Raw genomic sequence first — 25,540 nt, 5'->3', positions numbered from 1 at the left:
TCAGTTTGTGAATGTTTTATACACTGGCTTTACATTATTGATGGGGCTTTTATAAGTGCCATATTGAGATCCCCACTGAACAAGAATATTCTTCCATGTCGTCTATTTAGAAGCTAAAGATCTCGATTTGAATCAATTTTCATTATCGAGAGCTCCACGTTGGCCTCGAGCCTCAAGCTGTGGAGCACAGGAGATCCGATTTGGCCCGTGCGCTGGCAAAGCCTCTGGTGACCTTATCGTGTATAGAGGTGTTTGAAGATTAAAAGCACCGTTTGTTGAACATCCTGACCTCCTGTGCAATATCGCTTAAGAGATTTAAGAGAAGTAACGTGTGCATCAATCATGTTGCCTTTTAAACACTCCCCTGAGACGTTCTGCCGATCTCAGCAGTTACTAAATAGTGACAGATTTCACTTTTTTATCCTTTTGCTCGCTTCCTCTGACTCTTTCTCACTTTCATTCTCTTTCTCTGTGTTCCACAACTTTTCCTGCCTTTTTTCCATTTCCATCTCTCTCCTCTGTGTTGGTTCGTATTTGTTGTGTTGCTTGTAGTGCGTGCATGTAATGCTTCACGTCAGCATTTTTCGTCTTTTTTAATTACCTTTTGTACTGTAAACTAACACATTGCCTTGCTGTCCTGTCATGGAAGTGGCACTGTTCAGACCTCCCTTATATGTCCTGTCTTTTATCTCCCAAGCTCACTATCTGGATAAGGTAGTGAAAGGTATGGCATTCCTCCTTCCTTCTATTTTGGCCTCCTCCCATTGTAAATCCAGCCAGCATTAACAAATCATATGCACACACCATGCTTTTCCCCTACATTGACATATGCAAACACTATGCACTTCTTGTTCAACTCATTCTTAAGGTCCCACATCTCCCATCAACTTTTATTTTACCATATTGTCACACAGTAATCTCCACTTAGCACTTTCGCACCTGGTTAGTGAATTTATGGGGCTTTCTTTATGTGTTGAGTAATTGGTTTGCTTGTATCCTTTCTTTCTCAATTGGGGGATGTTGGGTAAGGGCCTTTATAACCTGTGCCATGCATTATGAATGAGCATGCAGCTGTGAGAGGGGCCTGATAGGTGCTGAGGCTGCATCCTCTCTAATTAAAAGAGTTCATGGTCTGGTTGGTGCTGGGTAAGCAGGGGGTACAGGCTTTGCTGCAGCCCTGCCTTCCTGCCTCCAGCTACCCTTCTTGCTCTCACTGCGTCCTTGGTAATGGACCACCTGGCATAGGATGGTCTGCCAGAGGAGGTCTTCGAACACTTGCAAGCTCACGTTTGGAGCTGTTTCAGGAAGGATTGGGTAGAGCTCAGCAGGGACTTCTCTCTGAAAGGCATGCCAATTAAGTTGAAGTGGTGCCAATTGAAAGCGTATTTTTATTTATCCTTCTAATAAACATTGTGAGCTTTCTAATCATCTGTCTCTACTGGTTTAACCACAGTTGTTTTGTCCATTTGTTCAGTAATAACACAAGAAATGACCGAAAGTGCCTAGACACAAGGCTTCAGTGCACAATCTTGTTTTTATTGGAGTTCTAGATGAGTTTTTGCTGAGAAAACATTTGTCAACATGCCTTATACAGTAGTTATTGGCCGCTCTCCTAAGCAGCTGTTCACAGTTCATCAAATGTCCACGGCCCATGGACTGCTCTGTAGTGCGGACAAACAGCTCCAATTGAAAAAGCCTGAACCAAACTTATTTGCCTGAACCAAACTAGTTATTTAACAGGTTTAAATAATCAAATAAGGATTTCGGTTATTTGGTGAAATGTGTTCCTGATTACTATTTTATATTATGTTTTACAATTGGAAATATAGTTCTGTTTTGGGGTTCTTTTTTCATGGTTACAATAAGACGTGATTGTAGTGCAGAATTTTAGCTTTAATCCAAGAGGTTTAACAGTAGTATTACACTGACCTTTTATAAATTATAGCCATTTGTATACATAGTCCTACATTTTCCGAGCCGCCAGAGTAATTGGAAAATTGATTAACATGCAGTTTCACAACCATGTGAGCTGCTCATATCAACGACAGATTCAACAGATAAAAAATTTGGAGTTGATTAACATTTTGAACATGTATTCGGTAGCTTCTCGCTGGAATTCTCAAGGTTAGGTACAACGAAATGTTGATGCAAGTGAAGGAAAAAGCCACTGCATTCTTAAAAAAGAATAATAATATAATAGTAAGAAATTAACTTGAGCCCTAAAACTTTAGTAATGCGCAAAAGAATAATTTGGTACAATTTGTCCCAGAATGATGGGAAGTTGAAAAGTATACAGTAGTCAAAAGAACTGCTGTTGATCTGAATCAAACCACACTGTCCAACATGGTGTAGACAATGTTATGGCATGGCTGTGTATGGCGTCCAGTGTAACTGGCCACTAGTGTTTATTGATCAAACTGCTGAAAGAAAAGCTGGAATAATTTGAAGTGTACGGGGCTGTATCTCTGCTCAGATTCAGCCAAATGCGACAGAAATGATCGGACGACTGGAATGTGCAAATGGATAATGACCCAAAGTAAACTGCACAAGCAACTCAAGAGTTTCTCAAAGCCAGGAAATGGGATATTCTTCAGTGCCCAAGTCAGTCATCTGATGTCAGCCCAGTAGAGCATGCTTTTCAGTTACTGAAAACAAAAATAAAGGCAGAGACCCACAAACAAGCAGCCACTGAAGGTGGCTGCAGTAAAGGCCTGGCAGAGCATCTAAAGGAAGGAAGCACTGCATTTGATTACGACTATGTGGTGTAGAATTCACAAAGTCATTGCCTGTCGTGATTTTCACAAAGTATTTAAAACACTGCTTATTTTTAAAATTACATTACTTTTTTCAATAACTGCATCAAATTGCTAGGAAAACCAGACCTGCTCTCTTCTAAATGAGACATCGGGTCTCAATGGGACCACCTGTATACATTTTTTATCCGGTCTTCCTTCTCTCACCCCACCTGGTCTCGGCAGGTGGCCGCCCCTCCCTGAGCCTGGTTCTGCCGGAGGTTTCTTCCTGTTAAAAGGGAGTTTTTCCTTCCCGCTGTTGCCAAGGTGCTTGCTAATTGGGGGTAATATGATTGTTGGATTTTTCTCTGTTTGTATTATTGTAGGGCTGATAATGGGGGACTATATAAAAATGACTGCAATTCCTAAACAGTGAATGCAATGCTTTTGTCGTTGTTAAAACCCTTGTGCACTTGAATCACATCTTGATTTATTTAAATTCTAAAAAGCAGCATTAAAGCAAAAGGGGAAGTGTTGCCTATGCCATTAAAAACATTTATATGGGATAAATGTGCATAAGTAAAAGCAGTGTGGGCTGTTCTTTGAATTGTTTATACTATGACTCATGTCATAGTGTCACCTTTACTCTGTAGCTAACCGAGAGATCTACAACAGTCATCCCCCTAAATGCGTATACTTGTTTCTGTCTCACTACTGATCTTTCTCCCATTCATATGTCCACCAATCACTACACCTGTCTCTTCTTTTCTCAGTATCTCCCTCTTTTGCTCCCATTCTTTCTGTGTGATGTAAAAGCATACAGTAGAGAATGCTGCCCCACTGTCTTTAGTCGATAAAATGGGTCAGTTTAATATTCTTTCTATCAAGGCAGCCTTCCTGCAACACAAACGGCTGTTCAGATGTGTTTTTGATATCCTGTGATTTTACCCTATGCCTCTGTGAGAGGATACAGATCACAAGGTATCAGATAAATGTCGAAGAATGGGCAAGATCATCCTCTAATCTATGCCCTTGTAAAGATATAACCACAGAAAAACATTGGAATATTGTACCTGTCGTTATGCTCCAGCCAGCTTTTCACTCCCTTGGGGTCACTTCCCCCGGAACAGTAGTTCTTGCAAAGCCTGCCTCTGCACAAGGCTACTGAGGTAACCTTTATCCATTTTAAACTATACTATTTTATATTCTTTTCCTCTTCTCATAATGACAAAACAAGCATTGTATGTTATTGATAGCTGAAAAGTGTCTTGGGACAGTTTATCAAATAATAAAATGAATTATTTTTTCAATAAGTAAAACACCAAACACTTGTTTTTTTCAGCGGACGGAAATACCAGCACAATACACCACTGCTCTCATTAACGAACTGTAGCGGCATAGATATGAGAGTCCAGTCCACTGTAGTAATGAGTGAATATTGATGTAGAAGATCCCTGTTATCTGATTTTACTGCAAAGGGATATTAGAAGCTTCACGGAAGGTATATCAAATTAATCAGCCTCTGCCGAGGGTCATTATGGCTGCCCTCACCCATTTAAAATCTTAACATGACTGAGTATTGTTACCCGATAAATATTACCTCTCACCTCACATTTTTGTCATTTTTTTCAAATTTGTAGTTTTCTTTTCCCATAAATAGCGTACAGTGTCCGTGTGTTACTGCTATTTGATTTTCATTGCCGACCTTTGTCCCATTTTGTTACACAGAGGGCTGCCCTGGTTTGTGCAATGGAAATGGTAGGTGCACTCTGGGTAACAATGGCTGGTACTGTGTGTGCCAGCTGGGCTGGAGGGGCACTGGCTGTGACACCTCTATGGAAACTGCCTGCAGTGATGTCAAGGACAACGATGGAGGTAAAGTCACAAACAACACACAATGGTGCCTTCTGACACTGGCCAGGCATCAACAGGGACTCTTAACCAGACATGATTTGACTATAAAATTAACCACCCTTGTGCTTGAGAATATCCTGTACGTACATTTATGCTTTCCAGGCTCAGTTGCTCTCTTATACAGGTGAAGTTGAGGAATGGCTTCCAGCCAGGCACCTGGACAACAGGTTTTTATTAAAAAGCAGAGTACCTGGCCCTGAGGTCTTGAACATTCGCCGGCCCCAGGAGGAAGTCTACGCTCTGCCCTCTAACTAGCCCTGAGCAGAGCCAGGCACACACACAGAGCCAGCCAGGAGGCTGCACCACTCTTGAGGCCAAGTGGGAGACGTGACTTCCTTTCTTCCAGACCTCATTCTGGGCTTGAGCTATGCACTAGCATCCCTTATTTATGCAGGGGCTGTTTGTCTTCCGATCACTGTACAGGGACCACACAGCTCTCAATAGTAAAAGGAGGGTGCTTCTGGGGATTTGACTGAATCCTGACAGCAGGGTTTATTTTTATCACCCATCTGGCCAGATAGGCCACTTAAAGCAAAGGCTAGGGAGTCCAGTGACCCACTTCAGCAAAGAAAAGTGCAATGCACAGCAGCTCTCTTTGTCATGTATTCCTTAAATTACTGACAGAGAACCATGAGCAATGTTACAAGTTCCGACCATCAAATAAGGAGGATATGTACACGCGTACACGTAAGAAACACTGAGTAAAGCAACAGGTCGGAACTGCTCTATTTTTTCTCACTGCTATGGTATATTAAATAAATTATATATTTAATTTTGACTCCTATTCATGTATATAAATTGTCTCTGTTTGTGTAATAATACAACAGGCAAATAAATAATCCTTTCTTGTCTAATTCTATATCAAGTAAAATATAAGGTATGAAGCCCTAAAATTTTAAAAAGAAGAATAATATCCATAAAAAAAACAAATATACAGTGCAAAGTTTTGGGCATAAAGAAAACATATACTACACATGATACATTTATTAGACCATTACCCAATTTAAGGTTTTACCACAGCTGCCCTAAATTGACAGTACTGGAAATTTTATTTATTTTATTCATGTTCTTGTAATAGTCAATCTACCAGTAAGCCTAAGTTTGTTAATCAAAATATTTTTAATGTTAAAATATATTTATTGTTGTTATCCACAAATGTTAAAATTTACTATTTTACAAAAGAAACAAAGTAAAACATGTTATTATTATTTTTGATTAAGACAACAAATTAGAGTTGTTACATTTACAGCCTCTTGAATGTGATGCTTGATTAATTTGTGAGAAAACTCCAGTGTGCCGGCTCAAGTTTGGGTATAAAAACATTAATTCAGTTTGTTACTTCCCTAATTAACAGCAATATATTTTTTTAGTTTTAGCTTATATTTCTGAAATATTAATTTTCTCTTATTTTTTTTGGACAAGTGGTCTAATAAATTTGATAAGCTAATAGGAGAAGCACAAAGTAACAGACAAGGTTAAAGATGGAAACACAACACACTCATCCGAGGACACACAGTTGATGAATTTCGGACGCATTTGAAATTCAGCAGTGCCAAAAAGCAGCTGGGCTCCGATAGTTTCTTATGGGAGACTTTGAAACGATCTTTTTAGAACATTTTGTACATTTTATTGCAGTTCTGTATGTTTTCTGACTTTCAAGATGATAATTTGCTCCAAACTATTGTTTTTTGATGTGGAGCAAACTAATCATAGTACAAAAAAAAACTTGAGTTCTGATAACAAAAGCAGCAGGTACTCTTGCTTACTTTCCCTGATTAATGTAAATTTAATACAAGTCTGTTTGTTCGACAAAGGTTTGCAGCCAACAGTGCATGGTTTTGGGCTACACTTCTGCAAATGGAGCTGGGAATTTTGTGAGAATAAATGATCTTCTGAGTTCTGAAAAATGCAAACAAATTCTTATCCATCATCCGAGCTGTCCCAGATTTATTCCGCTGCATAACAATACTCTCAAACACAAAGCCCTAAACAACTTGTATCAACTTATCTGCCACCTACACTGAAAATATGTGGGCAAGTGTGACTAGGATAAATTATTATGTTTTAAAGATGCAGTGTAGTGACAGCAAGCACCAATTTGATTTTTTATTTGTCTTTACTGTATTTTATATTACGTTAATGGCTATATATATATATTTTAAACTTTTATTTCTCAAAGCATTCGTGCTTAACACACCCTAAAACCAACTTTGAGCAGTACTTTATACTTTCTTTTGCCAGGTGTGTGTCTAGGCTGTTGTTTAATGAGTCAGTGTTTGTGTGTTTGTGACTTCTTTGACCTTGTCAGATGGCCTGGTGGACTGCATGGATCCAGACTGCTGTCTGCAGGCAACCTGTCACACTACCTCCCTGTGTGTGGGCTCCCCGGATCCCCTGGACATCATCCAGGAGACACAGATGTCCTCTGCACAGAGCAACCTACAGACTTTCTATGACAGGGTGCGCTTCCTTGTGGGCAGGGACAGCACCCACATAATCCCTGGAGCAAACCCCTTCGATGGCAAGTGAGTGACTTTTGCATTACTCTCACCAGACAGCACCCAGCGCAGCCTTCTCTAACCAATTCTCTTAATAATATAACCAGAACCAGCTACGGTATTGGGTTGAATTCCCTTTTTATTCTGCATCGTCGTTTGTTGTTCATGCTTAAGATTCTTGTCAGATTCCTCCTGGTTGAGCCAGTCAAATTATCAGTTGATGCTCCAGTGAACTCAACAGTTGTGTTATCGCTTTTTTAAGTAATGACATTTGAGGTTCAGGCATAAATCAGTGGATTTTACTTTTAATATATCAAATTACTGCGCTACAGTTATAGCACTGACAGATCTTAGCAGATGTAAATTATGTGCTTTTTAAAATCCAGATGAAAATATTTGCAGAAGGGAGAGGAGGCAGCAGTCAGTGGGGGCTGAAAGCAAGGCTGAAATGAACGATGAGGCTTGGAGGATGATGGACAGATGATGATGGACAGACATAGAATGTGGCAAAAAGGAAGGAGAATTCCCTACAAAGAAAGGCATCTCATATTTATGTATTGTGATTACTTTTACAGTAATCCATCTGAGGCCCGCTCCCAGAGGCAGAGCTCATGACACCCCAGCCATGGAATCTGAGATCTTTTCATATCAGGCAGGAAAGCAGTCAAACTCCCATTAGGTTCCCCTGCCTCTGTTTTCTTTTGTCTCCTTCTCTTTTCATCTTTAAACGCTTGTGAGGCTGCGTCACTTATTTGCATCTCACTCGCTTATGTATCTCTCTCATCTCAACTTATTATACCCACGTGACAGAACGAGACAACAGCCTAAAGAAAGTAAATTGAGAATATTTGAAAATGTTTAGAAAATGGTATTAAAATGTGACTCAGTAATGGTTTGTTGGTTTTTAATTTGTTTTTTAGGTGTTTTAACATTTTTTTTAAGCAGACCATTTGTACTTTAAAAAACATGTTAGCATTGGGTTCTTGTTAACATATGAAAATTATGCCAAATTTGAATTAATTTAATTCTTTCAAACACCAGTGTCAGTAAAGGCTTTAAAAAATCTCTGTGATTTGCATCAGCAAAGTAAAGTATGGCTGATTTTTATTTTTTTTTTTTTACTTTTGCAGTAGCGTCAGCTGATACTTAAGAGAAGCGGTGTGACATTTTCCCTCGTTGACATTTTACTAGCTTTCAAGAACCACTCAACATTTTGCAGTTCTTCACTGGACAGAGGAAGCGGCATAGAGGATTGAGTAATACTCTTGTCTCTCTCACAAGATGCAGACATAAATAAGTAAAATGAAGAATCCAGAGATGAGCTGCAAGATTGGAGGCCTCAGCTCACCTAAAAATATCAGTGATAATCTATTATTCATGCTTGGTATTCATTCCCCACCCACTGACAGATATGAACAGTTATGACAGGGAGCTCTGGGCTTCAGATGAGCCTTAAAGGCATGGTCTCAGCATCTTCCTTCCTGATATGCCTTCCCTGGTCACCCGATCATCTGGCTATTGATCCTCTAACCGCTTCCTTGTGCTAGTAGACATGTTGGACTTCTATTTCTGATGTTTCCCACCGCAAAAAGCTGCAAAGGTGCCACTGAATAAAGCATCTGCCACTGCATGAAACATCTTGATTCTCCACCATGACACATAATACAAGAGACTGCCTATGCCCAGCAGTGGATGGTGACCAGAATAGTAAACAGGAGCTTTGTCCGCGGAACAATTTGGGCAAAGATTGATAGCTGGCATATAATAGCGAGGCAGAAGCCATTTACTTCATTTACAGGCGTGCACTTGTATTATTTTATTTAGAACTCTTTTATCAGCGTTAGACCATTAATGTCAGAAAATCTCTTGTTTGTTTCCTTCTCTGTGTGTCCTAGCCCTTTTAGCAGCATAGTATATTTGGAGAGCTAAAAATTTATATCAACGTCTCCTCGTTTTCCCCTGTTCAGCATGCTGTGCAACACGCAGACAGGGAAAAGAGAGGGCTGCAGTGACATGCTTACAGTTTCAGCAGGATTTCCCCTGTAATCAATTCATTTGCGTGGGTAATGATGTTTCCGTTGCTTCCGAGTTAATGGTACTATTTATTAGCCGTGGTCATTGAAGGTTCTCTATAGTTAAAGCTGACACGCAGCTTTTATTGTATCTGAGATGTCAGTGGGAGAAAACAATGTAGTTTCCTCACAATTACACAATTGTGAAAGATGGTATTTCCAAATTATGCTTCAAATGTTTACCGTTTAATGTTTACTACCATTATTTTTACCTTTTTTTTTTATGTAGATCAAAAGCTCTCCTTTTGTCATTTAGTTCTTATTGTCTTGTAAATTAACCAGCCAGTATTTTGCTGTAGTCATTTGGATCGTCACCATAAATATCACCTGAAGGAAACCTGATTTTTTTTTTCCTATATAGAGTAAGTTTAAGACTTGTTCAAGTGAGGGGTGAAAATTACATCTGACACACTCCACTGTGACGTCTGACTAGATAAGCTAAACTAAAGATTATTTCATACTGGATCCAGGGCTTCACTTGTGTATTTTTTGTATAACATGTCCTGTATGTGCAGATGATGTATGATAAACTGGAGTTTGGAGATACTGTGAAGTCCCTTTCTCTCTTTGCCAATCCCTTTGGACTTGTGAAATCTCACAAAGGATGGAATTTTCTGTAGTGAATTCTTCATGCTTCCTTTGCCACTCTGTCTCAGGGTTTTATTTGATGTCAATATTTAAATCATTTGTCTTGACAGTGAGGAATCAGCTTCCGATGTGGTTCACAGAAGCAGGAAGGCGATAGTTCCGCTTTCACAACTCCATCTCAAGAAAATGGAGACGGCTGAAACTTCAAACAAGACTAAAATAAACTATTGCTGTGAATGATTAAATGTAGACAGCCAGATCAGTGCTGGGTTAACTTTAGTAATAATTCTATATAAATGCATCCTCTTAGATATTTGGGTGTAAGCCCAAGGATTCAGAACAGTATCTCCTTGCTTGTTTACAGCACAGTAGTGGACAGCGAAGGTCTTCTGAAGGAGACCTGGCCTAATTAACATAAAACAGGGTTCCTGGGGACCAGGATAGTGTAGGGTGAATGATCTTGCCTCTGGTAAGGACATGTTGAGGGCAGCTACTAACACGCTAGTGTTAATTGTTTCCAGTACGTGGCAGTGTTTAAGACCCAAATGTATTAAAAATAGCCATGGTCTAATGAAGAAGTGACAGTAAGGCATTTGTTAGGGGACCAATTTTTTGCAAACGACTACAGAAACAACGGCTGACCATGAGTCGGGCCTTGATAATGACGAGGGTAAGAGTCGACGAGGGAGACGTGCTACAGCAAGGTCTCAACTCATCAGTCCAGTAAGATTAGGAGGTGAATTTGGACGACTTCCCACTATTGATTGGTGGCGACTGATGATCAGATCTAATTTATGCAGCTTCTGGAGGCCTGATGTCAGTCTGGAAATCTGTTGAGGTCTTGATAATCAGCCAAGCAAGTCTTGCAATCTGCAGTCCTATTATTTCCCTCTCTGGCATTCTGTAATGGAAAAGATAATTCCTCTTTTTTAATTAGAGCAAAAGCAAAGTAAAGCTTCCTTATCTCATTATCCTTCCATTCTGGATGGAAAAACCCTTAGAGACACCCTAGGAGGTGTTAGTTTGTTGTGTTTCTGTTATGGCTATTTTATTGTGTACAGTATTTCTGTTTGATAAAATCCATACTGACTTTAATGTTTCTCCTCTCTGTTGATCTATTTCTAATGCTGAAAAGAAAAAATATATATATTAGTAGTAGTAGTAGGAGGGGGAGGAGGACACAGAGTGTATTAGTATTAATACAAGTACGCTGAGATAGCATAATTTTGTGTTATATAGAAAATCCACAATGCCAGTCTTAAGTGCTACTGGTATGTGGTATCAATTGGTATCAATTCGTTTTCATTATTTTGACTTTTAGATAGAAGCAGATTAAAATAGAAAAGGAAAAAAAGCCCTTAAAAAACAGGAAATATGGGAACGAGCTATGGAATGGTATGCAGTAATAGGTCCTTTCTCCATAAACCAGGAATTCATTGTAGGCAGCATTAGTATTGTTGGTACATTCTATCTAACCTTTTAGCTTTGTTAAAATATGCTGTCCGAATGTTTTATCCATCCTCTTTTGCATATTTTAGCGTGGACAGAAATTATATAAATAAAACAAGATAATACAGGTTTTACTGCAGGACACCTGCTGTTAGCTTGTAATTATTTGTACTGCTATGCAATGAGCAATAATGCTGATCTTTTTCACTTCGTACAGCCATGCTTGTGTCATCCGTGGACAAGTCGTGACGTCAGACGGAACGCCACTGGTAGGAGTGAACATCAGCTTCATCAATAACCCATCTTATGGGTACACAATCACCAGGCAGGATGGAAGGTAAGAACCTGAGTCTTTATATCAAAACACACGCAGAGAGTAAAGGATGCAGTTACCTAAAAATGCTGTACAGACAGTGATATTTAGATCATTGTCAAATACTTTTACAAAATCTTAACGATGGAAAGGGGGGAAAAAAACACAGTTGCCACAGCAAACTGTGCTGCCATTGATCTGCTTTGTGATTTCATTTGGTCCAATTTTGGAGTTCTCGGCTCAATTCCCAGAGAAATCAAACAAAGCCCTTCTGGTACACTCATAAGTTATGCTTCAGTAGCAGCAGGGTGGGGAAAGAATAAAATATGCCAATGCAAAGCATCTCACTGGAGCTATAAAACATTGTGCAGATGGACATTATTTATTCGACAATAGAAGATTAAGAGAATTAAGTGACACAGTTAGGTTTAGGTCACAGAAATGTGTTTGCGCTCCTTGTTTATCCTCTCTAAATAGTTTAATAATGCTTTTGCCATTTATGAAATGGTTTTTCTAATTAGTTGTGTGGATGTTATAATTATGACCATAAAATAATACGTAGTAATGTGACTGTCATAGATCATTACCACTTACTTCCTCAGACAATTCCACATATGTTCTGGCTGTTCAGGAAAGCAGGAAAAAAAGCTCTTTTGTTATTTTATTACAGCACCACTAAAAACCCTTTGGGGGAAGATAAATTGTTGTGGCAATGTGTTCTAAATAAGAAAGAGGAAAAAGTCTGAGTTCTCTGTGTAGCGTTCTTTGAGCGATGCTGTTCAGGCTGCTTTGGCATCAGGAGAGTTTCTCAGAGAAACAGAGAAAAACATCAAACTAGCTTCGGCGTGTTTCTTGGAGTGAAAGAGAAAAAAACTTGAGAATAAAATCGCTAATAATTTTCTCTCTTTTTCTTTTCTTCTTAAATGTATTTGATAAGATTGTACAAGCATACAGTATACACTCACAACCCCCAGTCTCAGGTATCTCAGTGTTAGTAAGGCCTTGTGGCAAACCGAGCCCCTCTATCACAGCACAACATGAATTGGTGTTTGCTCTCCAAGCCCCACTTCTTCCTGGCACTTTTATCAGTCACTGACACTCTAAAGGCCCACATCTTTGCCGCTGGTTTGATCCTGATCATTCCTGCGTCCTCTCATTTCTTCCATCCTGTCGTTTTTCTCTCCCCTTTACTTTTACAAAAATCTCTCTTCTCTACTTCATCATCTTCACCTTCTTCACTCATTTCATCTGCTCTCCATCCCTTCACGCTGTCTTTCCTCTAATCTCTCATTGCCCATAAGCCTTTCCTTTCTGGGTACTACTCTTTTACTTATTTCCCGTGCTTTCCTTGAGCCCAGGTCTCATGTCCTTTACACTGCACTGACTTTCCTCATCTCTATCCTTTTTCCATTTATGCGTGTCCCATTTTTTTTCTTATGCATCAGTCACTTTTTTCTTTGCAAAGCTCCATACTCTTTTCTACCTTCCAGCATATGTGTAAACACTACTCCATCTCCCAGGTTCCCCTGTAAACATGCCCAGTCTCCTGCAACTCCCCTGCAATCACTGTAAACAGGCTCAGTGCAGCGTGAAATCAGAAATGCACCTGTTCAGCCACTTAGAAATGGGAAAGCTGTCTCAACTCATTTTTATGATGTGTTCTTTATTGTCCAAGGGCTTAGTTTTTTAAATTACCTTTTCCACTATCTGGGAAAGTTTTCAGGCCTAAACAAAAGAGGTTAGTTTAGTTTCTTTACAACTGTGTAGCCATTTTCTGATTGGCTGAGCATTAAGACAGACCTATTGGCTTTTAAGCTTTTCTCTATTAATGAGAAAAATGCTGACATGGGTTTAAGCTCATTACATTATTAGGTACTTGTGAGCGTCTTTACGGGAGAACTTGTAGTTTTACAGTCTGTGTTTATTCTTACTAACTTTTTGCTCTGACCTTGGCTCACTTTAACCTAAGTAGACGTCATGCAGTCCATTATAAATATACTGTTATATTGCTCATTAGCTGGCAAATGAGTAAAAATGTAGTTAACTTTCTTAGTTTGATGCATTTCCAAAGGGCACAAGGCGGTAACCTTCTGTAGGTAATGTAATCATTTTGTTCCTTAAGGCTATTGTCATGATTGATAATAGCCAGTGAATCTCTTCATCGATCGCCTATGCTGCCCATGGTAGTCCAGAAGTATTTTGAGTTTGCGTGGCCCAAGCCTGCCAGGCATGCTACAGACTAACTGAATGCAACTGCATGGGTACTGATGGATCACGGCTGCATGAGTACTACGAGAGCCTTGCTCTGCATACTCGAGACTGATGAAGAAGCTCACTTTGCTTGCACCCAGCCAAGGGCAAAACATCAAGGGCAGACCAAGTTGTTGTTTATCACCACAGCCAATCAGATGTTTACCCTCAAGGGAAGTTAGACTGAGCGAGTTCTTTATATAGAAGCTTAAACCAAGAGGGAGTTTGCCCATTTTACATGGCACTATTTAAACTTACTTCTGTATCTGTAATTTGAGAAAAACTCTGAGTGTGTGTGTGTGTGTGTGTGTGTGTGTGTGTGTGTGTGTGTGTGTGTGTGTGTGTGTGTGTGTGTGTGTGTGTGTGTGTGTGTGTGTGTGTGAGAGAGTGTTTGCCTGTCCCAGGGGCCTGTAGGTGACCAGGTGCTAATTGGCTCTTAGAGAGAAGTGACAAAAGCTGCAAAAGTCCAGTCCAGGTGCAGGTACCATGCAGCAGTTAGAGGTGATGACGCTGCCAAAATGTAGCCTGTTTACTGAGACACAGTCAGGTCAGTCCAGAGGCAGAGACCCTTTAATGCAACAGCAGATGGGATTGCATTGCAGGGCTTTTAGACTGATGTTAGAGTGGACAGCCTTCGTCTAAGAGATCAATAAAGTACTGGCGGCTGCCTCCATCCCTCGGCACAAACCTCTCTCTCTCATTTACAGTACACATGTGAGCACAGGAGCAGCACATTACATGGTAATTGGAGTGAAACAGTCACGCCTGTAATCTGCTACTTTGCATTCTTCAAATAAAATGTTAAGATTATTAAACCAAGGAAACCTGCATTTTTACATTGTGATCTATAATCGTATTGTACCTGCTCCATTGTGTAACAGAGATGATTCAAAGCAGTTAAAAGCATCCTTTCTTTAACTTTTTAAAAAAATAACATTTTGAATTTATTACAGATTAATCTCTTTTACCCTTTAAATAGAGAATAACAAATGTGTCGTGTTCACAACAGAGGCTTGATGCACAACACAAAACAAATAGTATAAATTGGGAATGGGAATTTTCACTGTATTTATTTTAATTCATCCAAAAGTAAGACAATCAGTTAATTTTCTTTGACATTGTGCACATCTGTGTTCCAGTTTTGACTTGGTGACCAATGGTGGCATAGCCATAGGCCTGCACTTTGAACGCGCTCCATTCATCACCCAGGAGCACACACTCTGGTTGCCATGGGGACGTTTCTTTGTCATGGATACCATCGTGATGCGGCATGAGGAGAATGACATCCCTAGCTGCGACCTGAGCAGCTTTACCAGGCCCAGCCCTGTAGTGTCCCCAGCGCCGCTCACCGCATTCGCTGGGTCCTGTGCTGAAAGAGGGAATGTTGTACCTGAAATCCAGGTGATGCTCTGTCCCTGCCCTGCAGGTTCTAATGCATATGGGTCTTCCTGCAAATGATTCATGCCGCACAGCTGCAGACTATTTTTCAAGTACAAGTATAAATATAACAGTGACTCGTGCCAGTGCTTTGATTTTTATCACTCAAGTGTAATTGGCCTGTAAAATTTGGGTAATTCACAATATACATTGTACCTAACTGCAGAGTGATAATTATTACCTTATCCACAGAAACAGTTGTTACTGTAGAGTAGTCATCCAGTTTATGCATATAAATACCTCTAGGAAGGATTTGCATCTTACAGTTATGCATACAAGTTTATCTACATGAGGCTTTTTGATGTAAGCATCTATTTGGACTTCTGTGTTGGTGACCTATGTTGTCGAACTGTTTGTGTGGCTCCTGTATTTCTAGCAGGTATCTCTGCACTTCTCTCATTACTCTGCCTCCCAGTTTGCTTCGTAAGATTTATGGCATATCAGGGAATTTAGTCTGAGTTGAGTTTATTTATAGTCGCCTTGTCTTTGCTGCTCCGTGTACAGGGACATCATCCCATTTACAGTTGTAAAAAGGAATCCTTATAAGTCAACCATGAATAGCTGCCCTGTATGAATAATTTAAAAAAAAAACACACATAAAAGTCATCTGACCTATAACAGTTAAAGTACCTGTTTTGATTAGTACTCTGAATCTCGTTTTGTACTATGGAAAGAGGCGATTCAATTATAGAAGACAGGAATTGGTTAACCAAACTACTGCTGTCGACCCTTGATCCTCATTGCGAACGCTCTACAGTCTATGAATGCTGACCCACTGTTGTTACAGGTCTGACCTCAGCTAAAATTTCTAAAGGCAACAGCATCTTACTAAGCTAACTTTTATTATTCTATATATTATTGGCCTTGGCAGCCTCTGAGCCCAAGAGCACACAGGTTACGCAACTGCGATATGGATTTCATAGAAAAGACTACCATCCTAATGGAGGACTTGCTATTTTGAAATCAATTATGGAAAATTCTCATTGGAATACATAATGAAGAAATTCTTCATCCTATGCCATGTAACGCATGAGCATAATTGTCCTCTAATTAGTGTTTCCAGTCTCCCTTGGGTCCATAGATGTGGTTGGAGGCAAGGCTAAAAAAATAATGTAACAAAGGCTGCAGTGGCCATTGACCAACAGACTGACAAGCTGATATTTTGTGTAAAACAAGAACAGCAAAAAAAATAAAACAGTGGAACATTATTACCTCAAATGTGAGGACAGAATTTATAACATGTTACCTTCTATCAGGATCGATGCTTTTCTATATTTAATAAGCTTTGTTTTTCTGTTCATAGTCTCTGGAGGAAGAAGTACCTATACCTGGAACGGAAATGAGACTTGGCTATTTAAGCAGCAGGACCCCAGGTTACAAGTCAGTGCTAAGGGTTACTCTCACCCACTCCTTAATCCCTTTTAACCTGATGAAAGTTCACCTCATGGTGGCTGTGGAAGGCAGGCTTTTCAGAAAGTGGTTTCCTGCAGCCCCAAATCTCTCGTATGACTTTGTGTGGGACAAGACCGATGTCTACAGCCAGAAGGTCTATGGCTTGTCCGAAGCTTTTGGTAAGCGATGACAAAAGTAATTTTTGATTATACTGCATGATTTTGTTTTATCCAGAGAACACACATTTTTTTTTTACTATTTTATCTTTGTTTTGTTCCATAGTTTCAGTTGGTTTTGAGTATGAGTCATGCCCAGACCTTATTCTATGGGAGAAGAGGACTGCTGTACTACAGGGCTACGAAACCATTGCCTCAAAACTGGGAGGGTGGACAATAGACAAGCACCATGCTTTAAATATCCAGAGTGGTGAGTCAGCCAGTTGTTCCTTTTCATATATTTTTTGTTTTAATATCTTCTCTTTTTAAAAAAACTTGTTTTGGGGCATTTCATCTTTATTTTGGACAGTAACATACTGTAGCCTTTGGACAATAACAGAGTAGAGTAGATGAAGGTGAAAAGAACTACATGAAGGAAACGGCCTGCACTTGCCTTTGGCATATCGGTCGCCTGCTAATGCCAGCACCCTTTCAACAGCTTCTTTATTAAAGTATTCCTTCAAAATATAACTTTATCCCACAACATATCTTAATTTTAAGAAGATGTACCTGAAGCACGATCTATTGGTTCATTGTGGGGATTTGTGCATTAATCTCAATCTCTTAATCTTGTTTCTTTTGAAAGCAGGTTAGGGTTATTTGTATTTTGGTTCCTTGCATTCTGCGTTACTTAACCTCTGCTAACTCCTTGTGTGTCAACTTTTAGTATATTGTTTGGAGTTCTAAGCTCTTATTCGTCTTCAGGTGTTTTCTGTTTGATTTGATTGTATAGTTTGTCCTTGTTTATTCACTTGAGGGTTCAAACTTTTTGCGCTCTTGTATTTTAAACCTTTAAGTTCTTGTCAAGTTTATGGAGTGTGTTATTTTGTTGTACGTTTCTCTGAATTAGTTCCTCTTTTACTTTGGAAGTTAGTCTCCTGTGCTTTGTGCTTAGTTTTACTTCGTCTTGATTGTCTACACCTGTGTCTAGTTCGCCCCAGCTGTCTCCACTTCCCAAATCACCTCCATGTGTACAAATAATCCAGCCTTCCCCCTCAGTCTTTGTTGCAGTGTCTGTTAAGCTCCTCTAGTGTTTTTTTTCTCCCCCCTCCATGGTCTCCTGGGTTTGTTTGGATTTTCTTGGCTTCTTATTTTTGGACTTTGTTTTGGACTCTGTTTTTGAACTCTGCAACTGGCACACCTTCTGTTTAAACAGTCTGCATCCCAATTCTCCTCTGGGTCCTTGAACCTGCATCCATGACAGGCTGTGTTAATTTTTTTGTATTTGGTGTATTTGGGTATTTGGTTCACCCAAATACACAGGCCTCTTAGAATACTGATTTAGTTGGATGATATATTGCCCCAGATATAACTGCAATAAATGATTATTGTTGATATAAACAGTTTATGCCACAAATAATATATTAATAGCATAGCAATGCAAGTGCGTCCTTCGAAGGCTGTTAAAATTTTAATATTTAATAATATTCAGACAGCTGGAGTACTAAAATGTATATTCTAAAATATACATATCCACAAATAACAATATCCTCTTCTTCTTTTGTTTTCTGCTGTCACTTGGTATGTCTGTGTGGGAGAGCCTCCACATGGTGAAACTCCCAACACAATGAACAGAGCAGAAGACAGAAGCAAGACGAACAGAAATGACAGAAAAATATGTCTTGGATTTTTGTTCTTTTGACTTAGCTGCTGTTAAAAAACAAAACAAGACATCCAAGTCTGATGTCTGATGGTAGTAAAAGCATAGGGTCACATTGGCAAAAATGTTGCTATCAGGACCCCATTTAAAAATAGTACATTTTGTACAAAAGTGTATATTTTAGGTTTGCCTGTCCTTTTTATATTTTGTGCGTCATCCTGAATGTGCCGAAAAGAGTAGATAAGAAGTGCCGCAGGTTCCACCACGTGCTTTAGACGATGCTTTTAATGTAACATAAAACTGTCCTCCCTGCCTGTAGCATTTTTAGGCTTTATTCCATTCAGCAGTGTCATGTAGCCCTTGATAGATCTCACTTTTTATTCCCTCCATCCGTTTTTAGGTGAGGGAGGTCAATTTTCTTATTGCCATCAAATAACTCCTAAAAGGCAGTAGTAGAAATAACTTTGTGCAGCACCTGTCACTAGCTAGGCTTCAGTGTCTGTTTGTGTCTGGGAGGACTCATCAGAGGAGATGAAGCATACTTGAAAAGTGCTCACGAAGGTGGCATTTTGATCTGTCACGCTAAACCTGCTGAGCCTGAAAGTGGAGTCCAGACGAAGGCGAGAACTGCCCTCACCACCAGCACTGCCAGTTCCTCAAGTCACCCCCTCTTTTGGCACCTTCATGTCTTGTTCATGCCCAGCATTTTTAGAATCATCCCTAATTTAATTGCTATCAGGCTGCTACTCCCAGCAGCAGCAGTCCCTAAGATTAAATCACATCCCAGGAAGGGGATGCTTGGCTGATCTCTTCTGATAGACCAAATGTTGTGCTGCTCAAAGATCTCAGGTCACTAAGTACCATCAGATGCAGCAAAACTAAGACAGGCATGCAGATGCTGAATTTCAAATATGATTACATTGATTGGGCAGCAGCAACATCTTTACATTTACATATTTGACAATTTTCCAAGAGCAGATTGGCAAAACTAATGTTAAAAAAAAGTGTGCATGCAAGTCCATGTCTGAATGCTTGCACATCTGCTATATTCTTATTGATTTAATTTTGTTTGCCGCAAAGCTGGTGAAGATAGAAAAACAGGTAAAATAAACCCCAAATATATATATTCGTTTTCTTTTGGGTTTTCTTGTTTGGATTTCTTTTTTGTGATTGTGCCTGTCTGATAATTTTCTCGCTCCAAGAGATTATGCTTGTGCCAAGGGTTTCTTGGTTCCTATTTCGCTGTGAAATTGTGCCCGTGTTTTCATCCACCAAGACGACCTCTTATTGCAATCCCAGGCACTCAGTGCAATTTTCATGGCTCTAGTTAATAGAGGTACACACACAGTCCTATTTAAAATCACATCAAATGCTTATCTGTGTATTGACTTACACTTTCCCTTAAATCCTTCATCCAATATAGCTTTTAAACTGCATTAAGCTACCTTGAACCACTATTGAGACAGGAACTCAAAGAGTTAGAGCAGTGGAACAGGCTCAGCTCACCAAATTCCCATTGGTATCACGTTAGCATAAGCAAACTGCTTATCCATCAAGCAGAAATATGAAAGCATTCAGTACGAATCCCATTTTAATCCACTTGTTCTGAACTTCATTACACTCACATCAAGCAGCTCAAGGACCTTAATTAATCAATTAAATTTTATGACATGGAATTTTCAAAATTATTTATATGAACTTCTGTGCTGCTCAACGCCAGATTGGAAATCTATTTTCTATAGATTCTCTGTTCATCTGCAGATTACTGGAGGTGTTTTGGAGTGTGTCTTGACATGTTTTTTTTATTCAAATAAAACTTTACTTCATGGGTGAGTACAAAGGTGGTCTAATAAATTTGTTAAGCACTGTATAGAAATAATGCAAGTTAAATTGAGATGTATCAAAAGTATAATGACAAGATATATAGATTTTTTTAGCTTTGTAGCTGTTGATACAGACTAGCATGTTCGGGTGGGATGGGTTTGTACGCATCATTTCTCAGGGTTCTTTCAAACATGTAAATTTAATTAAATCAGGCAGTTTGTTATAGCTGGAAAAAAAAGTTTCAATACACTCCCCTAGTTTTTTTTGGAAACACTGCTTTCAATGACAATTGAAAAAAAGCTGGTTTAACTTAACCTCTAACCAAAATTGCAAAATATTTTCCACTAACAGCTGGCCATGCTGCTTTGTGCTCACCCCCTTTGTTCTCCTTAACCTAAATAAGCTGTTTCTTTTCTGTACCCTCATCAGGTATTCTTCACATGGGCAACGGAGAGAACGTCTTCATCTCCCAGCAGCCTCCTGTAATCGGCAGCGTGATGGGGAATGGGCGGAGGCGCAGCATCTCCTGCCCTAGCTGTAATGGCCTTGCTGACGGAAACAAGCTGATGGCCCCTGTTGCTCTGGCTTGTGGCTCAGATGGAAGTCTGTACGTGGGTGACTTCAACTATGTGAGGAGGATTTTCACCACAGGGAATGTCACCAGCGTCCTGGAGCTCAGGTAACGGAAGAGTAGCCTACTTACTTTCGGTCAGGACCATGAGCTCAGATGGGCTTGTATACAGGTGATAAACCACAGAGGTCGATCGAGATAGACAGAAATGCCCTAAAGGCAAAGGATTCATGGTTCTGCCTCTCTGATTCACCTGTATCAGCTGGAGTTTGGATCTCATAAGGGACGTAGAGGATGTAATAAGGTCTTAACAGAAAATGTTAAGGAAAGATTAATTTCCTAATGCTCCCAAGGAGAAGGTTGAGTCGATTAAAAAAATAAAAATTGAAATATTGTTTATTCATGCTTCCCTTTTGATTAAGTATACCTACTACTTTTTAATTCCATCTACTATCAACTAACACTTTCTTTCCTTTCTCTTCCTTTCTCATTTCTGCTTCTTTTGGTAAACCTTCACAGAAATAAAGACTTCAGGCATAGGTAAGCCACACAGTATTTGCTAATTTTTAAAAAAGGGTACAGCCCAGTCACCAAATTAATAAAAAAAATTATATTTATCTTAATAAAGTTCGAGATATTGGTCTTTTTACACATTTTACAAAGGCCAAACCTGTCAACAGCTGTCTATATCAGCTGATGTAAGTACAGCAGGTACCATTCTGTCAATATTAGAGTGAATGGTAAAAATTAAATGAGCTGAGTGATTATCGTTTTATACAATGTTTGCATTTTGCAGCTGCATTTGTTTTAATCTTCGGGGAAAATCTTCTCACTCCCTCTCGTTCTCTCCAAAAACACCTGGAAAATGCTCGCCATATCCTACAATCTTGGTCTTTCCTCTTCCTATGTTTTTTCTTGGGTCTTTTTTCCCTTTTCCTGGTTCTGAAAACATTCAAAAGATGTTTTCACTCAAGAAACAATTCAAACTATGGTTCATTTTCATTTGTTCTGAAAGATTTGTTTGGATTAAACCAGATAATTTTTACATGAAAGCACAGTTTATTAACTCTAAGTTTGCTTAATTTCTAGGCTTTCTCCGTAGTTCTTCTAAAATGAAATCATTTGGGAGCATTCGAGTTGTTAAAGAAGTGGGCAGCTGGGTGGGTGAGCATGCAACAATATGAGTGTAGAAGCCCAGGTTCAAGTCAGACCCTTGTCCATTTGCCACATACCTTCCCCTTTTCTACTTTCCTGTGTATCTTCAGTGCTCCACTAACCAATAAAGGCAAAAGTGCACCTCAAAAAAATGATTAACATTTCAGTATGGGACAGTGTTGGAGAGTCTTAAATGTAATTTCATAATCGTAAAGAGAATGTGTACTATAAATATATATCCCTATTTATATAACATCTATTATAAAAGACAAGTTAACAGTAGTGCATGTTACAGGCAAATGATTGCAGGATTAAACAGAAGATAATGTCTCATTTGGTGTGCATACCTAGCTACAGTAGCTGATTCTGCTAAAATGGCAACTCAGTGTTGATTTTATCACTGGCTTAAGATACAGAGACTTTATTTTCCATGGCAGGTGGTGGCAAGGGAAATCTCTGTGTGCTGTCTTTAGATACTGTGTCTCAGGCAAAGGGCTATTGATTGATTTTCTATCACAGGGTCATGACTTTAGCTGGGGAACAGTTAGTCAACTTGTGGATGAAAAGCCTTGTGATGCTGGTCACTGGCCTCTGTTTCCAAGAGGATGAACATACTAACAAAAAACTCAGAATCTCTCTCTCTTGCTTTTTTCTGTATCTGTCTTTTTCTAAGTCTTCTGCATAACAGAAATATTACTTTTATTATGCTGCTGTACATTAACTTAGACATCGCATAGATTTCTTTGCTAGAACAAGACACATCAGAGCCCCGTCCCTCAGCACACCAAACACATTTGCATATTGAAAAGGAGATTTGTCCAGGAAAACACAGCATGTGTCTGTATAAAATGGGCGGCTGCCTCCTGTTCATGTGTGAGTTAGCGATAGGAGTGGGAGGTGGGTGATGTTACTGCAGTGTTCATTGACCCCCTACTAAGGATGTCCCAATCCGCTCCAACCATTTCCACGACGCCATGCCGCAAAATCCAATTATCTTCTACAAACTAGATGTTGTCAGTGAATATAGATGGGGTATATGGCCATAGCTCAAGGTCAGAGAATAACACCTCATAGTTTCAAACACTATGGGGGACCAACACTGTTTTACATGCACCTAGGAGCTGATAAGGTATCAGCTGATTGCACATGGCAGATAGAATGCAAAGCCAGTCATTGAGATTTGCCATTGACCTACTCTCAGATAGCAGTCGTTTCTCTAAGCCAGCCATTTGTACCTGGAGTATACTGAAGTGCATCATATCAGTCAACTAGGTCAGCGGGCAGTTTGTGACATGTGTGCCTGAGGTTTGCTGCAAAGCCCTGTCATCACTGATTCATTGAAGGTCAATTGTCACCTAAAATTATGTACTGGAGACGACAATTCCACACACCCACTTGTCTTTCTTCTTGTTGTGTGTTAAAAATGTACACTTTGGCACTGTCACACTGACCATAAACCCCTAAAAGAACCCTGAAGGTTATATTTGAAATACTGTCTTAATCCACTTTGAATGATGTCCAGCTGACAGGGTTTTCCATAATGCTTATCAGGTCTGGCAGAACTGTGCTGTATCCTGCTCTTATACATCTGGTCATCTTTAAGGTGGCAGCAAACTCATTGCTAAGCTGGTTACGTGTTCCTTTGTTTTGTTTTTCTCCTAAATTAGTAGTAGAATTAGTCAACAGACAGTTAAAATGTGACACTTTAATAATTTATTTTGATTTTGATGTAAGCTTTTAATTTAACTTTCAGTTTTCTGGATTTGTCAGATTTTTTTTTTTCCATACATTTTCTGACATGAACTAACAAATAAAGTGTGTCAGTCAGCACTTGAAAAGAAAAGACCTTTAACCTCAGTAACATTTATGTAATGAATCATATTTATGGAAGCAGAGCCAAGGCTGTAAAATCACTTTAAAATAACACGGTTTAAGAAGTTTCTAGCATATGGCGTGTGCATAGTAAAATTGGTCTTGCTTCCAATCTCCCATGCTTTGATTTATCACCGTGAGCTTATGTTTATAGTAAGCAGAAGTGTAATTTTAATGGAAATATTATTCTTTGTCATCCTAATTTGCACTACTGTGGATTTGTCTACAGCTATCTGTGTTTTCTGTCACCTATCCTGACTGGAGTACATCAGTAGGTTGTATGCATCCTGCCGCAGCAGGATTGGTTATATTTGGTTCTATTGTCTGTCTGTCAGGTTGGGCAACCTCCTGTGGATATGTGTGTATGGATGTGAAGGATGGCATTGTTGACTTGGCTGGGATTTTAATAGGATATTTTTCTGTGCTAGAATATCAGCCTGATGGATGCATAATGTGTTTGGATTCCTAGTTCAGTCATGCATTTTTGTTTGTATTTTTAAAAAGTTCCAATGTAAAATAAAAAATATAATTATTTGTATCGTTTTCAGCTTATATCAAAGGAATTTCTTGGGTCATAAATTTTAGCACCACTCCCCACCCTTATTTCTCTACTACATTACTATTTCTTCAGTAATATGTGCACTATTACACACACACTCACACACTGTATTTAAAGGTCGACACAGACATATAGATGTAGATACACTGGTAATTTCACTCCCTTTTCAAAACACGCTTTTCTTACAAAGCTGACTGCGTGAGTCCTAAGCCGCATTATTATGTCATGTTTAATCTCATTTTTATTTTAGCATGTTTAATCTCATTCTGTTTTCTTTGTCCTGGGTATAAACTGTAATTGTGCCCAATTGACTCTCTAAATGGCTTTTGAATCCATTTTAATTGTATTACACAGTGTTTCTTATTGAAAGAGCTGTAGCCCTTCCAGCTTTATTGACTTGAGCCTCTTCCTCTCTTTTCCCTCCTATCAGCAACAGCCCTGCACATAAGTACTACCTGGCCACCAGTCCAGTGAACAATGCCGTGTACCTTTCAGACACCAGCAGCAGGAAAGTGTTCAAGGTTAAATCGCTGAATGTTGTGAAAGATGTGGCCAAGAATCTGGAGCTGGTGGCAGGCACTGGTGACCAGTGTCTCCCATATGATGACGCTCGCTGCGGGGATGGAGGAAAGGCTGTTGAGGCCACCCTTACTAACCCCAGAGGTATTGCATAGATGTTATTAAAATTGATATAGTTTCAAGTCAGTTGTCAGTTTTGTTTTGTTTTTTTAAATTTCTAACCTTTTCTGAAGTAAGCTTTTGCCTTCAGCTGTAACCCCAAATGTGCAGCTAACTCGCTAGTTATTTTTAACAGCATGTCTTTCTGTGAGTTTCCGGGATCTTTTTTGTGTTGCTTCCATATGGGCATGAAGCATTAGTCATTCAATCACATGCTTATTCTTTGTCCTCTACTGTGATGCCATTATGAGTCATATTTGCTGAAAGAGCCCCTGTGAAATGTGCATATCTATAGCCGTGCTTTGCATTGAAAAATAGAGCGGTTTGCTGTAATTACTGAAAATATGAGGTCCATATTTTTTTCAATGATATTTGTCAGACTTCAGAGTAGTAGAAAAATACAGAGACTTGCTAGGCTTAC

The 25,540-nt window shown here is 39.3% G+C and overlaps 1 protein-coding gene across 12 annotated transcripts in view; it reads left to right on the top strand.

The window, feature by feature from the left end:
- tenm4 (teneurin transmembrane protein 4) overlaps nucleotides 1-25,540 on the top strand; it is a 146,138-nt gene that overhangs the window by 92,888 nt on the left and 27,710 nt on the right. For 7 of the 12 annotated variants that reach the window (XM_084951133.1, XM_084951128.1, XM_084951138.1 and 4 more), the window contains 10 exons: nucleotides 698-724; nucleotides 4,461-4,607; nucleotides 6,955-7,171; nucleotides 11,471-11,590; nucleotides 14,956-15,217; nucleotides 16,557-16,824; nucleotides 16,928-17,071; nucleotides 20,714-20,963; nucleotides 21,375-21,395; nucleotides 24,872-25,104. In XM_084951133.1, coding sequence (XP_084807259.1) covers nucleotides 698-724; nucleotides 4,461-4,607; nucleotides 6,955-7,171; nucleotides 11,471-11,590; nucleotides 14,956-15,217; nucleotides 16,557-16,824; nucleotides 16,928-17,071; nucleotides 20,714-20,963; nucleotides 21,375-21,395; nucleotides 24,872-25,104 — 1,689 coding nt within the window. The remainder of the gene's footprint in view (nucleotides 1-697; nucleotides 725-4,460; nucleotides 4,608-6,954; nucleotides 7,172-11,470; nucleotides 11,591-14,955; nucleotides 15,218-16,556; nucleotides 16,825-16,927; nucleotides 17,072-20,713; nucleotides 20,964-21,374; nucleotides 21,396-24,871; nucleotides 25,105-25,540) is intronic. The other 5 variants (XM_084951135.1, XM_084951132.1, XM_084951139.1 and 2 more) reach the window with 3 other exon arrangements.

The sequence above is a fragment of the Perissodus microlepis genome, chromosome 14, assembly GCF_051167445.1.
Source record: "Perissodus microlepis isolate ML-2025 ecotype Zambia chromosome 14, ASM5116744v1, whole genome shotgun sequence".
In the NCBI taxonomy this organism is placed as follows: Eukaryota; Metazoa; Chordata; class Actinopteri; order Cichliformes; family Cichlidae; genus Perissodus; species Perissodus microlepis.
This window is presented reverse-complemented; position numbering and strand designations above follow the sequence as displayed.